Source organism: Nothobranchius furzeri, chromosome 5 (assembly GCF_043380555.1).
Source record: "Nothobranchius furzeri strain GRZ-AD chromosome 5, NfurGRZ-RIMD1, whole genome shotgun sequence".
Taxonomy (NCBI): domain Eukaryota; kingdom Metazoa; phylum Chordata; class Actinopteri; order Cyprinodontiformes; family Nothobranchiidae; genus Nothobranchius; species Nothobranchius furzeri.
In genome coordinates, this window is record NC_091745.1 from 74078958 (window position 1) to 74095823 (window position 16866).

The window sequence follows — 16866 nt, forward strand, 5'->3', positions numbered from 1 at the left end:
GTTCAGTGAGCTGTGTGAATCAGACGGTAGCCTGCTCTGTCGGGTCCTCTGCGGGTTGTTGTTCAGTCTATCAGAGGCTGTTCTTACAGTAAAGGTGACTCTGGACGAGCTAGGGACGGGCCCTCCCTCTGGACCCCCCCCCCCCCCCCATGCAAATCACGCCCTCACCACTCTCCCTTTCCCTCACCCGACGTGCGTCCCTCTCGCTCTGGCTCAGCCCTACGCAAAATATTTTTACTGTAGACTTGAGGAGAGGGGTGGTGTAGGGGGAAAATAAAAGTGCAAGTCGTCTTGAAGGAACAAGGGGGAGCAGGTAGGGTGGGGGGGAGAGAAGGGGGAGGCAAAATAGGAAGAAAAAAAAGGGGGTGGAGAAGAGGCGAGGGTGTACGCATCAATTTGTACAGTCCTCAGTTGGCACCCCTGTTTTCTCCCTGCGAGAGATTTCTTCTGCGTTATTGTTATGACCGGAGCCCTTTGCAGCATGAACCAGCTCGAGCCCATGTTGTTGACAGACGCCTGGGCTCCGAGGTGTGCGCGTGAGCGTGCAACATAGAGCGACAAAACCCGGGAGAGAAAGGGGAAAGTGGGAGAACGCATCGCTGGATGCTGTAGGTAAGGAAAAGGAAAATGGATTCTTGCACTCCTCCGCTGTGTGTATGTTTTAGAGCCACGTTTGTACGCTTCCTGCCATTTCCCCCCTCTCCTTTGTGCGCTAAATAACCACCAACCCGCGTTATTATTGGACAAATTAACGTTAAAGCGAGCGCACGACGCGCATCCACTTTCCAGCCACTGAAAAAGGGGGGGAAAGAGGAAATCAACCGGCGGTTCCAAATGCCACGATACGCCATTCTGAAACACCTTTCAGGGTTCTTCCCCGTCATTTTATTTTTTACGTGTGCATTGGTCGGGGCCAGCTCTGCGCTGGCATCCACTCGGATCTATAACATACCGTGATGTGTGCTGCGGAACATGGACGTACTGGCAGCTTTCGGTCATCTGCGTGCGCGTGCATCAATAACATTTGCAGGAAGAAAAGAAGAAAGAGTCGTTGCAGTGCCCGCTCGCTTGGTGATGCAAGCAGAGCCACTGCATGCCGCTGCTTTGCATCACATGTGGAGGCCCATTTGTTGATGGTGCGTGTGCTGTGGATGGTTGCGTGGAGCGTGCAGAGTGGGACCGTAGAGGTGGTGGTGGTGGTGATGGAGCTGCTGGTGTTTACTGGCCAGACAGGGCCAGTAGCTGCCACCTGTAACTGAGATGCATTGTGCGGCTCTACACCAGTGTCATGAATTAAACGGTGTACATAAAAACTGAGCCCATAAGTCTGAATCTTCCGCTGCAGCATGCACTAATTAATGCATAACCATCAGTGGTGGAGCTTCATGATTTGGCTTCCTTTACATCCACCAACAGTGTTCCTGCACGTCTACAGTGTGCACTATCTTTACCGTTCATTCAATATACATGAGCCGTTTTTTTCATCATGGTGACACATGAATGAATGGATTAGACAAGCCTTATTAGTACCTACTGTTCATTGTCGACTACAACCACACAGAGAAAGAATCTTGACATTGTTCATTTCCCTAATGGCTTGCTGAATAAATGGGCATGTGATTCTTCAGGCCATAACCAGGTCATGTGGGTTAACCACAAGTGGCTGTGGGTTGTAGGGAAGGTGGAGGCAGAGAGGGAGGGCTGTGTGCTGCCATTTTTCCACAGATGTTTGCTGGAGTTCTCTGCACCAGCTTGAACCCCAAAATCCAGATGAAGACGTGCATTTTTTGGAAAACCTCGAGTCTTTTCTGGGCTTTGGCGTTGCGTGAGTGATGTCTATGTTGTTTTGGAGCTGCAGTGGTGAAAACAGTGGGCAGAGAGGATCGCCAGTACCAATACAGTATGGAGCGTGCAGGAAATGCTGCTACTTTTGCAGTTGTGCACTCGGATGTTTGCAAAGTGTCACCCGCTCCTGAACCCCACTCACAGTGCACAGAACAAACAAGTTAGCATCTAGCATCCTTTAGTGATGCTGAATTCTCAGGAGGGATTTTGTGCCGACTGAAATCTTTCTTTTGCATGTGCTTCTTCGCAGGGTTTGGTAACACTGCATCGCAGCCAAGTCGGTAAACAACTGGATCCAGTTCAGTTCCTGCAATGGCTTGTGTTGTAAAATGGATGTTGTGAAGAAGAAATAATGAAAACAAGGACGCACAAAGAATCGGTACGCTCAAGGCCTGTCTTTGGTTTTTTTCTTTTTTTTTTTTTTTTTTTTGCTGTGCGGGTTTGTGCCCGATTCATTTCTCTTCATATTATTATAATATTAGATTATTCTTCAAAATAGCCATTTTAACAAAGAAGCAGAGGATTTTATTGGTTGTCCCTGCATGTGTGCGTTTGACTTCGAATTGAATGACTTTCCTTCAAATAAAAATAACTTTATTGTCTCTTTAAAGAGCAAGTCACCCCCAAATAAACATTTTTTTGCTGATAAACTAAATAAACGAGTGTCTAATGGTGCTGCAGACACGTGTCGTCAATAATTTGGCACTTCAGTGCATCTTAGTTGAAATTTAAATATTCTGCCTAAAACTGTCAGTGTTGTGCCGTTGTCAGGTAAAAACTCTGCACTGTATTTTAATTTAAATCTGCCACCGCTATTGGCTAAGAGGTATGCTATGATGTAAACCGGTACATTATGATGTCACAATGTCGTGAGTGTGTGTATTTGTTAGCAGCTCCGCCTTCTCGGTCTGCCAGGCAACGGCACTTGTTGCATTTTTCAAACATGAAGTGGGAGTGGAGTTAGACTCTGGTAGGGGGTGACTTGCTCTTTAAAGAGCAAGTCACCCCTACAAGAAGCGGACTTCACTCCCACTTCATGTTTGAAAAATGCAACAAATGCCGTTGCCTGGCAGACCGAGAGGGTGGAGCCACTAACAAATACACACACTCACGACATTGTGACATCATAATGTACCGGTTTACATCATATCATACCTCTTAGCCAATAGCGGTGGCAGATTTAAATTCAAATGCAGTGAAGAGTTTTTACCTGACAACGGCACAACACTGCCAGTTTCAGGCAGAAAATTTAAATTTTAACTAAAATGCACTAAAGTGCAAAACTATTGACTACACGCAGTACGATTAGACACGCATTTATATAGTTTATCAGAAAAAAATAGTTGATTTGGGGGTGACTTGCTCTTTAATGAAGAATTTGACTCTGGCTTCTTTTTGTTTCGACTTCCTTTGTTTCCAATAAACTTAACACTTTGCACCACATGCCGTGTTTTTCGCTTGACTCTGCAGATGCCCATGCGCAGTGGGCGACAGAGGGGGGCAAGCGAGGAGCGAAGGGGTAGACGCCCTCACGCCAGCCCGACTCGTCCTGATCGCAGTGACAGACAGACGGTCAGAGCTCGTCTCCTTTGCTGTCCGGGTCTTGATTTTATATTAGCGTCCAAAAGTCATGCATGATCTAAAAAACAAAAATATAGACAACAACGGTGCTTTGAATTCTGTGAGATTTCAGCAGACATACTCTTGCAGCGTGTGTTGTGCAGCGTAGAATGCTGAAAGGATGTATGTGTGTGTGTGTTTGTGTAAGTGAGTGAGAGGGGAAGGGCATGCGGCTAGGGCTTAGTTCTAAAATCAGACGTAGCTTTCCTGAATGATTCGGATGCATCGTAACACAATTAAAAATCTCTTGTCGTTTTTAGCAAAGAGGAGCTGGTGAGGAACTGGCTGGGAGTCGCTTCAGCTGCAGATCACAAGGGCATGATTCATCCGAGAGTGAGGGGGAGGAACTTGTATCTCCTCCAAAAAGGCAGAAAGTTCAGGTTTGTGTTACATTGTGTTATATAAAAGCCAATTATAATGCTATGATTCAAAGAAGTCACTCAAAGGTGACTGTCTCAGCCACAGATATATTCTTTCCATTCCAGTAAGAAACAGTCGGTATTATCGTTTCTTATCTCAACCAGGAATTGTCCTCTTCTTGGCAGGAGTCAGCTTCTACCCCAAACCCTCCAACGTCAACACATTTGACTGAAAGCTCAACTCCTTCCACCGTCCCACCTCCAACCTCAGTTGCCAGCCAATCCCGCGAAAGTGACAATGAGGACGGCCAATCCCAGGGCAGTAGGAGTTCAGTGGTAGGGAGCCTGGCCAATAGCAGCAGTAGTCTGAGCAGCGGGCGGGATATAGACCAGGACAATCGTTCCTCATCTCCAAGTCTTTCTGCCTCACCTTTGGGTAGCCTGGACTCCGACTCCGACGGTCCTGAATCGCCAAAGCAAGGAGAGCGTGAGAAAGGTAAAGAGGGTGGAGCAGGGAAGGTCACCGGAGAGGATCAGAGAGCGCTGCGAGATGGGAGAGGGGAAGAATCCTGTGGAGACGGAGAAAAGCGAGATGTGGAGACGGCTGAGGACTGTCCGTCTTTGAAGCCCCCTTCCACTCCCATCTCTTCCTCCAGTCTGACTCCCTCTCTCCGTGGAGCTGGAGATTCATCAAATGACAGCAGTAGTGGAAGGAAGTCGTATTTCTCTTTGGACTCCAAACTGATGTGCAAAGTTGAGTACGGTGCACCGACGAGTGTTGAAGGTTCTCTAAGTGGCGGCAGGATCACTTCCAAAGCTAACGCTCAGTGCATCAACAAGACAGCCATCTCTGGGGGAGATTATTCACATAATAGCCCCAATATGCCCCATTCGCTACCCCCTCCACCCGCCCTGAAGCCCTTGGAGATTGGAGGACAAAACTTGCCTGCTGAGGTTAAAACGGAAAAAGAGAAAATGGAAAAAGCAGAGAAACTACTGGACAAAACTCAGTCAATGCCTCCTTCTCTGCTGCCACAACCTGGTCCTCAACCCCAGCCTCAGCCCCAGAACCCACCTCCCAGCCACCCCCACCACTACAGCTCCACCAGTTGGCAGGGTGGCACAGCAACTGGTTGCCAGGGTAGTTGGGGCTACTCCCGTTACTCTGGCAACCACCACCCACAGCACCAGCCCCCTGTTCAGCAGCAGCAACTTCCTTCTGTTTACAACCCTCCTTCCTCTCGCCACTCCTCCTCCCACCCCTCTTACCTCCCCCATCCTCACCCTCACCCCCACAGGGAGTACCTTCCCAGGTACGCTGGAGGGGGAGGCGATAGAGAGAGGGGGGCTGTAGGAGAGAGGGAGAGGGGAGTGAGAGGGGAGTGTGGGGGGAGAGAGATCAGCCGGGAGTTTTCTGCTCCTGTCGGCAACAGCAGCAATGGTAGTGGTGGGGTCAGCAGCAATAATGGCTGTGGAGCGATGGGTGGGCCCAACAGCGTTCCAGGTAGGGAGTACGGCGGTTTGACAGCGGGGCAGAACCGAGATTACCAAGGTTCTGGGAGAGATGGACCCGGCTTAGGTCCAGAGAGAAGAGACTTTGGTCCAGCTTTTAGGGACAGGGAGCGGGAAAGGGATCGTGAGGGAGGAAGGGAATTTAATTTGCCAAATCAAAACCAGAGTAGAGATTTTGGCCCCAGTGGAACTGCAGGGGGGCATCCCAGAGACAAAGATGGCAGCAGATGGGGGGAGTTTGGGGGCCAGACAAGAGACACTTTGAGCAACAGCAACCCCAACAACAACTCAATACCACAAGGAAATCTCCCAAGTTCAGCCAGCGGGTTACCAGTCACCCCCAGCCTCAACCGTGACCCACCTGCATCACCCCAAAGCAATCCTAATCACCTTTCTCATTCGTCACTTCCCTCACATCCTCACTCACACCCCGCAAACTCATCAAACAGAGACTTCCCTCCGCCCATGGACCAGACACAAACGTCCTCCTCTGGAGCAGACCACTTTCACAGAGAATATCCTCCAGCTGGAGCTAAAGACTTTCCTACTGGGGTACCTCCTCCCACTGGCACAAACAGAGAGTACTTGAGCTCTCCTGGGGTGACTCCAAACCTGGGTCGAGAGTATTCAGGGCCTGGAGGACCCCAACACCCTCACCCCCCTCCCTCTCACTACCAGTCCGGGCTCAAAGAAAGAGAAAGGGATGGCAACCTGCGAGACACTGCTCTGTACCAAAGCCGTGGAGGCCCAAATCAGCCTCCTGCCCTCTCTCCCTCTTCGTCTTCAGGTCACCATGCACAATTTCCCCATCCATCTCCGCAGCCACCTCTACCCCCATCTCAAACCTCCCATGCCCAACCATCCCCCTCAGGTATGGGACACGGTGTCCGTCCCCCACACTATCAGTCATCTGCCCAGACTCCTCCAACACCCCTGTCTCCATTACCCAGCCCATCCACTAATCCGATGGGACCCTTCTCATCCTTCCCCCCTGGCACCTCCGCTGCACCTAGTGTACAAGTTCCTGCCACAGGTGTGCCGTCCAGCTGCTCACCTGGATGTCGCCCTTCGTCTTTTCACGGCACTTTGAACAACCACCCTCAGTTCAGTGGAGCCTATCACTCTAATGGGAACAATGGCAGCTCCGTGGTGAACAGTGGTAGCAACAGTAGCACGGCCGGTAGCAGTAACACCAACTCGCAGTCGCTCTCACCCCAGAACGTCCCAAAGGTTCCTCCGCCTCTTAGTAGCTCCAATAACAGCAGCATCTCAACACCTGCCTCAAGTTCCTCGCTCCCCAGTGGAGAGGGACACTCTGAATCAGGCCTGCCTCCCACACCTGTCATCAAAGAAGAACCACCGGAGGAAAGGGAAGAGGGTGACAGCCCGCCGCCGGTGTTGAGAAGTCCTTCACCTGAACCGAAACATGTTGACATTCCGATTCATGCCAGCCAATCAGCGAGGTAAAGTCAAATCAGGATGGTTAGTTAGAGATGAACGAAAATATCGATACATTGAAATATTGCAATATTTTGTGTTATGGTATATTACCTGTATTTGTATAGCACACACTAGGGTTCTACAACCCCCCAAGGCGCTTCACAGCATAATCAGCCTCTCACCTAAGCACGCACACATTCACACGCTGGTGATGATGAGCTACAATGTAGCCACGGCTGGTCTGGGGCGCACTGACGTAAGCAAGGCTGCCGAACAATGGCGCCACCAGTCCCTCCGACCGCCACTAGCAGGCAAGGCGGATTAAGTGTCTTGCCCAATGACACAACAGCAGACGTAACGGACTCGATCCCACAACTTCCTGGTTACGAGATGGGCCCTTAACTCCTTTGCCACCATCATCCCATAAATACAGACTCAGTATTTAACCCTCCCACTGTCTTTATGGGTGACCCCGTGAGGAAAGTTGACCATTGAGCAGGATTGATGGTTTATCCCTTGAGGTCCACGTGGCAGGGGTGAGGTGGTGCTCACTCCTCAGCCCTGCCACGTGGACCTCAAGGGATAAACCATCAATCCTGCTCAACGGTCAACTTTCCTCACGGGGTCACACCCAGTAGGACAGTGGGAGGGTTAAAAGTAGTTTATTGATTTTTATTGAAAATTTGCATGCAAACATATACTGTCTTTTAAGTGGTGCAATTCAAACTCCGACTGCTAGGTGGCAGTAGTTTTTACTGCCTTCATTCTGACAGAACAAGATCTCGCGATAACACTGGATGTAAGCATCTGGCCTGAGATTTCCATCCAGATTTGTCTTAGAAAATGCAAATATTGTCTCGCTTTAAGTATCGCGATATATCGTAACGTCCTACCTTCATTGTAAATGGTAAATGGCCTGTGTTTGATATAGCGCCTTCTAGAGTCCTGGAACCCCCCAAGGTGCTTTACAACACAATCAGTCATTCACCCATTCACACACACATTCACACACTGGTGGGGATGAGCTACGATGTAGCCACAGCTGCCCTGGGGCGCACTTACAGAGGCGAGGCTGCCGAGCGCTGGCGCCACCGGTCCCTCCGACCACCACCACCAGGCAACGTGGTTTAAGTGTCCAAGGACACAACAACAGCGACAGGCCGAGCAGGGTTCGAACCTGCAACCTTCCGATTACGGGGGCGAGCACTTAACTCCTGTGCCACCGTCGCCCCCATTGTGATAAATATCGTATCGCCAGATTCTTACCAAAACACCTCTAGTCTAAAAGTCCCATTCACTGTTTTATCAGCGTGTTTCTGATGCATTTCAGGTTTCACAAGGTCCTTGACCGTGGCAGCGGGAACTCCTGTGCTCGCAGCGATGTCCTCTTTGTTCCGTTGGATGGCTCCAAGCTGTGGAAGAAGAGAAATGAGATGATTGAAAGAGCTCGCAGGGAAGTCGAGCAGAGAGCAAGAGACCTGAGAGAGAAAGAAAGGGAAAGGGAAAGAGAACGGGAGCGTGAGAGGGAACTGGATCGACATCTACAGGTGTGCACAGTCCACCATGACAATTATGAGCGGTGTCGGCTTTAATGGATTTTGATGTAGATTAAATTGATTTGTTTAATGGGAGGAGAGTAATGTAGGTCAGGAAAACATGATTTACTGTCTTCTCTTGTTTTCTTTTTAGCAGCAGAAAGATGTCAGCGCTGCCGGAGGGGGTCGCCAGGGCTCCTCGCTCTTCTTCCCCCCCTCATCCTCCATCATTCTTGACCCTTCATCTTCTGTTTGTTCCTCTGGCAACCCGGTCCCTCACCCTCCCTCTCATCCCCAGCATCACCCCTCACATCCCCACGCTCACCTTCCTCCAGCACACCATCTCCACCCAAGTCTCTCCCACACCATTCCCCACTCCCTCCTCTTACCGTCCATGGGTGGGGCACCAGCGGTGGTCGGTGGCCCCCAAGGGGCCCTGGGAATAGGTTTGGGAGGTCCTTATTTGGGTCCTGACACACCAGCACTGAGAACTCTGAGTGAATATGCTCGTCCTCATGCAATGTCTCCACTTGGAGCTGCAAGTCGTGCTCAGGCACACCACGCCCAAGTTCACCATGGCCACCCCCACGTCCACCCCTCTTTCTTCCTTCCTCAGTTTCAGAATCACGCTTTAAGCCACCCTCACCTCCCCACTGATGCAGCAACTGCAGCAGCCATCCTGGGCTTTTTGTATGGTGGGAGCCTGGAAGGTGGTCCGGGTGTTCCTGGGCACCCTGGGATGGCAGGAGGCCCGGTACCAGGAGGGATTGGGGGAGCAGGTCTAGGGGGGGTGGGCTTCCCTCATGCAATGGCTGCTCATCGAGAGAGGATAAAGCCTGGGTTTGAGTTTAAGAGCGATGAGCGAGTTTACCCACCAGGTTCCATACCTGATCCTGCAGCCATTGCTCTTGCTCACTCGCATTCACACGCCCATGCTAACTCCCATGCACATGCTCACTCCTTGCTTCTCGAAGGAGGTGCTGCAGGAGTTAATGAGGTGTCACTCTATGGCACTCCTCCAGCACTACCTGGACCCCCACATCTTCAAAACCCAGCTCTTGCACCAATATCTCGACCTCCTAATCCTCCCGCTTCCCAGTCCTTGTCCAATCCACCTTCATCTCTCCTCCCAGCTTCTCTCCCCTCTCACCCTTCATCTGCTCCACTGGCTGCCCCCTCAGCCCCAGCAGCCCCTTCTGCACCGCCGCCAGCGCCTCCTCAGCCTGCTCCGCCAACTTCCAACGCCGCCTCGATTCATCACCCTGTCCCCCATTCTTCTTTTCCAAGCTCTCTGTCCTCTCATTTGCCACCACCTCCTGCCCCAACTGCTCCGTCCGAGACCTACCCGACTCCCACCCGCTCCCCTGCGCCCTTTGAGCGCGACAGGAGTGGAGAAAGAGAACGGGACAGGGAGAGGGAGCGGGAGCGGGATCGAGCAGCTTTGCCGGCTTTTGGCGACAGAGAGAGAGAAAGAGAGAGGGAGCGAGAAAGGGTAGGAAGTGGGGGAGGCGGAGGAGGAGGGAGTGGAGGCGGAACAGGGGGAGGGAGTGGAGGAGGAGGAGGAGAGAACCTAGGACGTCTTCAGATGCTGAATGTGACTCCTCACCATCACCAGCATTCACACATCCACTCCCATCTTCACCTGCACCAGCAAGACACAGGTACCCACTGCTACTAATGACATCATCAGCTCACACAGAATCCTGCTATAGTCAGAAATAAGTTTTACAAAGTTTATTTACTACAAACCTAAAATGGAAAAAAAAACTTGATATTATAAAGATCAAAATGCTTTAGAACGGAATTTCGGAGTTGAAGTATAGCTTTAGTTACACAAAACAACACCTCAATATTAGGATTTCTCCAAATTGATGTAAAAAAATAATCTCCAGAAAGAAGATGTTTTTAGTTTATGTAGCTTTTTTTTGTGTTTAGCAAAAGTTATGCTGAACAGTTACCTTGGTTCAATACATATGAACCAGGAGTGTTTCAGTTATGGCCCACAGGCCATTTGCCCCCATAGGAGTGAGTTTCACTGCAACACAAAATAAGTTGTCCCAATTCTCCCTCCTACTGGTTGAAAGTAGAACTACAACTGCTGTGGCCCTCTGTCTAACCTACACAGAGGAGTCTAGAGGTCTTAGAGGCAGAGAGCACAATGAGGGGTGGGACTAGCAAGCTCAAAAATCACCAATCAGTAAACAGGCGGAAATGACGACTGTATAGGGCGGCGCTGTAGTTTTTTAGCTGCAGTCAAAGATGGCGTCGGCGCAAACGTCTTTCTTTAGAAGAAAGGCTTTTAGCACTCCTTCTTGTGGTTTTAAAGATGTGTCCATGTCATTTAGAACAGAGGAAAGAGCCACAGCAAACACCGCTTCAGACGCCATCTTCTTTGTTTGTAAGAAACTGAGCGTCGCGGTGTGTGACGGATGCTGCTCAGCGCTGATTGGCTCGGTTAGAATTCTCAGGGGGTGGGGCTATTTGAATAGAAGCGTTACCAGGCCCTTTGCTTCCCATGAGGTAGCATTGGCCTGGCTGGCCAGGCTAGCAGCCTGCTGTAGCTAGCACTAATGAGCTAACGCTAACATGTGCCTACTAATACTAAAATAAACAACAAAGTAAAAAGATCCACACTGTTGGGACAAAAATATTATTACTTACATGTCAAGTAAAAACAAAGCCATGATGGCAACAAAAAAAAATGTTCTGCTTTTTATTGACAACCGGCTAACTGAAAAGGCTAGCCTTTATATTAGCTACAGCCATTGTAAACAGCAGGTAGAGAGCTCCTCCGAGTAAAGTTTACCTCAAGAATCACTGAAACCACGTTGAAAGCAATTGCTTAAAGCATTAAAAACTCTTTAAATCTGCTTTAAAAGCCACTTTTTCACGATATAAGTTAATAAGGAAATTTCAGGTGGGTTGGGGTAACAGGAAAAATACGCTGGCTCGGTCCTCTCAGCTGTCTCCCCACAAAATCGGCTTTTTCACAACTTTGCTAAGATGACAGCATATCACGACCATTTTGGCAGCGCCAAAATGCATCCATCAATAATTTTAAAGTTTTTATTTTGTCAAATTACTTAATTTAAAACATTTGGGGCACCGGGAAAGTGGCTGTGTGAAAAAGAGGCTTTCATTGACCAGGAGCTCTGTAGAAGACCACAAAGCAGCATAAATGATGACACTGCTGAGGATTTCTGCCACATTTTTCGACATTAGAAGTTTAGAAAACTGATTTAAAAACAGCATTAATGCTTCTCATTTTCTTTTCTTTCTATTTTGCTCCACCAGCAATGTTTCCATATTTAGAAATGCCAGTTCTTTGGCTAATTCTCGCTGATGTCATTTCCTACGGTGTTACAACCAATCAGTAGCGTGGCAAGCCATCCTATATAGGTAAATATATAGTCTGACCATGGTCCATTGATGGCTCGCAGCCGTAGGGCGGGATCTACAGTTGTCTTTCAAACTGTCTCCGCATGCTATTGGATAACAAACATACTCACTGCAACAGAGTGTTGTGATTGGACCACTATGGATGTCAGTGAACTGGGCAGTCATCCATTTTAAAATGGAATAATAATTTTAAACATACAAAAACTTAAAATAATATGCACTGTGATTGGCCATCTTAAGATGTTAGCCGTTATATAAAATTATTCTTAATAAGAATTCAGATTTGTAATATTTTGAATTTCATGTTAAGGTGTGCATAGCTTTACAAAATCAATGGAACTTTTGTGTTTTCTGGCTTTTTTCAACGTGTTTTGTTTAAAACTAAAGCTAAGACGTCTCATATTAAGAAAAATGATCGTATTAGCAAAAAAACTAATGTTGTAATTTTATCACTATAACATTAAATGCATTTTTCCTGTATTAGCGCAATGCAGCTTGAGTGGCTTTAATGTTGTGAGCAAGATGCTTTGACTCATTTTAAATATTTCCTGTATTTCCTATTACATCACTGGCATCCAGCGGCGGGCGGGGTTCACCCCCTGATGGACCCGTTGGCGTCGGGGTCTCCTCTGGCACGCCTCCCTTACCCAGGAGCCACACTCGGCACTCCCATCCTGGCTCACCCCCTCACTGACAGCGAGGTGCTCCGCCAGCAGCTGTTCGGTGAGGAGAAGGCTCCTCGTCCATGTACTCGTTCAGTTTTCTTCTCTATAAGCTGAAAACTTTATGAAGACACGTTTCAGCCCTCGACAGGGAAGACTGAATCTGGTGTCCCCTCTTTTTTTTGTGAAACCAGGTGCTCCTTTCCGTGACTTGCCCCAGCCGTCCTCCCTCACTGGTCCCATGTCAGCGGCCCACCAGCTCCAGGCCATGCAGCAGGCCCAGAGCGCAGAGCTGCAGATCCAGAGACTGGCCCTGGAACAGCAGTGGATCCACCACCATCACCACCACTCCCTCACCCAGGACGAGTACTACAGGTAGAGAAGCTAAGATAATGCGTTAAAGCTGTGGTCCGTAGCGTGACGTCGTCAAGAGCAGGAGGAGATTTTGAAATTTGAGCAGCTATTGCTCCTGCTTCTGCACCCCTCCTTCTGGACGGCACTGAAATCCACTCACACAAATAGCCTTGTATCACTAACAGCTTGTTTCTGATATGTTCCTGCTCAGACACACCTTATTCTTATTGCCGAATAAGCTCTGGGGCACTAGGGGGTGCTAAAAGCAAGCCACAACAGCAAAGTTTCCCTTCAAACTATGTACCCCAGCTTTAAAGAGAGCAAACCTTTACCAGGGAAAATGTCTGTGGTGCAAACTTAAAGACCAAGTTCTCTGAGAAAAAATTTTTTACTTGTAATTTTTAAATATGGTCAGTCACTCAGAGTTTAACTCATTCGCTGCCAGCCGTTTCCTGATCGGTAAAGTCCTTCGCTGCCAGCGTTTCTCACCATTTTTACAGTTTTTTCAAGAGTCACAGAACGATGCACGCTAGGATGATGTCGACGCCAAAAAAACCAAAACAAAGCGGAGACTCACCTCTTACATCAGGGAAAATCCGCGCATTTCGAGCGTTATCCGTTCTTTCATAGTCTGTTGTTGAATTGTGATCGGCAGAAGCTTTTCCGGTTAACGCCTCACTTTTTTTTACAGCAGCGGCCCAAAAGGATCTCCTAACTCATGGATTTTCTGCTTCCTGATCACGTGACGTGTGACGTATGCGGATGAAGATCGGCTTTAGAGCTGAGACGTTTGTTCTCAGAGTGCGGAGGCTCGTTCCTACGCCCACACAGTTAAAAAAAAAAGCAAATGACGACTTTAGTCGTCAATGGCAGTGACTGAGTTAACATGCAGGCTTTGTCTACCCCTATTTCCTGCATTAGCTGCTAATAGAATTTAGGTGGGGAAATGCTCAGATTAGAAAAGCCAGTCAGATACATCACATTGTCAAATTAGCATTCATGGACTCGCCCATCTTGGCTCGCAACGGGGAAAACTGTGTTGGTTTAGCCTCCAGGAGAGAGCAGAGCCCGTCTAAGCTAATGGAAGCTAATCGTTAGCATTAGAACCTCGATAACGTGGCAGTTGTGTCGGGTTTGTGTTATTTGTGGAGATTAAACATCAACGTTGCAAAGCAAATAGAGTAGCATTGCTGTTAGCCAATCAGAGGTGAGATGACCAAATATCAGGAAATAAGACTCCAAATCCTGTCGTGTTCAGCTCACCTCTCATGCTCACTTCTAGTTCCTGAAGCAGAAGTGCCAGAGCTTTTTTCTCACAGAGATGGACTCGTCTATACTAGAGACAACTGGAAATGTGTTAAAAACATGTGAACTTGTTTTTTAACATTAATTTTACACATTTCTACAATATTGATAAATTTCTTTTCGGAACTGCGCTTCCCTGGGTGGCTGCATGTTGGAGTAGCTCTGTTGACTTTATGTAAGTTTTGCCTTTTCTTGGGCATTTTTTCTTCTAGTTCCTCAAGAAAAACTATTTTTTGGACATTTTGCTTTTCTGTTTCTGGTGCTGTGAAGCTTGGAGGATTTTTACTGCTATTTTTTAGCTTTTTTCACTTTTGTAGCATTTGTTATGATGCGTAACCATGGCAACAAGCTGGTTTACAATCGGGAGCAGCCGCTTAACATTGGAAAGGCTGAAATAATACCTCAACTGAAGCCACAAATCCCAAATGAGCTAAAACGCAAGAAGCGTGGGTGCAGAGCGGGAGCAAAACGGAGACAGAGAAAGAGGAAATTCAAACCATCTCATCCATCGATCATAATGGGCAGTGTGACATCACTGGCCAACAAGATGGAGGAACTCCAAGCCCTTTCAAGGACTCAGCCAGAGTTTGATTCTCCAGAGAATCAAGAAAATGATGGACAACCCTGAGCATTCTCTTCATAAGACTGTCCGACAACGGAAGAGTGTCTTCAGTCAGAGGCTTCTTCAGTTTCGCTGCAACACTGACCGCTACTGGAGATCCTTCCTGCCAACAGCCATTGTAATATACAACAACTCTTTGATGACTTGATTATTATTATTATTCTGAGCTACTACAGCAATCAATTTCCCTCTGGGATTAATACAGTATTTTTGAATTGAATTGCATTGAAATGAAATGTATCTGATCTTTTCCTTTTCATTTTAATCCCTTTTTTGTTTGTTAGATTGTGAATTTTTATCAAGATGTGCAGAAAACTTGGAACATTTATGAACCACCACAGAGATTTTTATTTTATTCTGTAGTAAATAAACAAGCCTGACTTTACAGCAATAAGTTTAACCTTCACATGCTTGTCTGGAACAGCTGATATTTTGTTTCCTCGCTGACACAATTTCTTCTCTTCATCTTTCAGTCACTTGAAGAAGGAAGGTGACAAGACCCTGTGAGGGAGGGGCGTGACAGAGAGCAGCACAGAGACAAACGGAGGGAGAAAATCTGCAAAAATAGAACAAATAAAGAAAAGCACTGAAGAATAAAGAAGGAACAAAGACTTATCAAGAAAAACTGGACTAATGGATGGGGATTTTACCGAAGGAGACCGGGAGATGTTACTGGAATAACAAAAGAGGAAAAAGGAGGGAACGTGTTGCACGCAGTTCCTGCTAACTGCACCAGACTCCTGCCATTTCCTGCTTTACATTCTCCGGTCTTATTTTATATCGTGTTCTGTACAGAATATTGAACGGGGCGACAATAGTGGCGTACGGTTTGTGTAAAATACTCAATGCCAGAAGGAAATGTGTACATGAGTCCCTTTCATGTCGTTGCATGTAGCTATAGGTGCTTATTCTGAACTGGTGGAACTTTTGGTTCTATTTTTAGTAATCCCCCCCCCCCCCCCCCTTTTGTATCAGAGGGGGGCGCTCTATATGCATGAAACCAGCATTTTAGTGTTCTGTTGATAATATCGTATTATCATGATTAATGTTGTCTGTTTGTTGATAATGATATAATTATATATACAACACATATTATTTGTATTATTTTTTTACATTTTCATGGTTATGGCAGTCGGTTTTTATTTTTTATTTTCAATCGTGAAACAAGATGCAAATGAAGGCAAAATAATCTGGAAATAAATTATAATCTCTTTTTTTGGTAGTTTTTCTCCTGTGTGTGTGTGTGTGTGTGTGTGTGTGTGTGTGTGTGTGTGTGTGTGTGTGTGTGTGTGTGTGCATGCATGCATATTTGTGTGTGTGAATTTGTGCGTGAGTAAATGTGTACGTGTGTGTGAATTTGTCTGTGAACGTATGTGTGTGTGACTGTGCATGTGTGTGTTTATGAATGTGTGTGTTTGTGTGTGTGAATATGTTTGTGCATGCATGAATGTGTGTGTGTGTGTGTGTTTGTGCATGCATGAATGTGTGTGTGTCTGTGTTTGTGCATGCATGATTGTGTATGTGCGTGCATGAATGTGTGTGTGCGTGCATGAATGTGTGTGTGTTTGTGTGTGCGTGCATGAATGTGTGTGTGTTTGTGTGTGCACTTTCCATACATTCACAGTATTTTCCCTTTCTTTGTTTTATACAAGTCACTCTCTCACACAAAGCATATCGAATTCCTCCCCCTCCTCCCCCTCCCCCTCTCTCATCTTTCCAGCCTCCCCCTGCTCCTCCATAGTGAGTGTAGCTAATAGGAGACACATGGGATGAGTGTGAGACACGGGAGGTGAGTCGCTCTAGTGAACACCAGCCACCCCATAGAGCAAACATTCCTCACTGCACTGTAAAAACCAGAAGAAAAGAGGAAAATGTAAGGAAGAAAGGAGGGATGAGCTGCGAGGTTGCGATTTACAGATGCTGCTGAAGTCTCAGGGTTCTTCAGCTGGAGGAATTTCCCTCAAACAGATGCAGTTTGGAAAAAGACTCACAGTTGGTTTGCTCATCACTCTATTACAGGTTTTAATGTCCCAAAACCAAAAACACGGATTTTTTAAATGTATAAATGCAGAAACCGGCCTTGTTGCTGCTGTACAGGACTCACTTTATGACTTTTATCGTGTCATTAAAAGTCACCTTGAATAAGTGTGTCAACATAATGTAAAGAATCTTCCAGCAGGACAGATCTAATTTTCACCCCCTCAGGTGACACC

At 47.4% G+C, this 16866-nt stretch overlaps 1 protein-coding gene across 4 annotated transcripts; it reads left to right on the forward strand.

Moving 5' to 3' along the window:
• The first annotated feature begins 325 nt into the window (after nt 1–325).
• atn1 (atrophin 1) lies at nt 326–15867 on the forward strand. 4 transcript variants are annotated; one of them, XM_015950232.3, is made up of 10 exons: nt 326–612; nt 2096–2224; nt 3316–3417; nt 3726–3845; nt 4011–6799; nt 8107–8323; nt 8466–9972; nt 12290–12457; nt 12567–12747; nt 15127–15867. In XM_015950232.3, the coding sequence occupies exons 2-10, from the start codon at nt 2198–2200 to the stop codon at nt 15158–15160; spliced, it is 5145 nt and encodes a 1714-aa protein (XP_015805718.3). In that variant the 5' UTR covers nt 326–612; nt 2096–2197; the 3' UTR covers nt 15161–15867. The 4 variants fall into 4 exon arrangements, with proteins under 4 accessions (XP_015805718.3, XP_015805720.3, XP_015805719.3 ...); XM_015950234.3 differs by having other exon boundaries at nt 12290–12433; XM_015950233.3 differs by having other exon boundaries at nt 8469–9972.
• The last annotated feature ends 999 nt before the right edge of the window (nt 15868–16866 follow it).

Excerpts from the sequence above, each read along its gene's own strand:
- atn1 (XM_015950232.3), top strand. The coding sequence starts at position 2,198 with ATGAAAACAAGGACGCACAAAGAATCG. Across the intron at positions 3,846-4,010 it reads CAAAAAGGCAGAAAGTTCAG|GAGTCAGCTTCTACCCCAAA; the intron begins GTTTGTGTTACA and ends TCTTCTTGGCAG. Across the intron at positions 8,324-8,465 it reads AACTGGATCGACATCTACAG|CAGCAGAAAGATGTCAGCGC; the intron begins GTGTGCACAGTC and ends TTTTCTTTTTAG.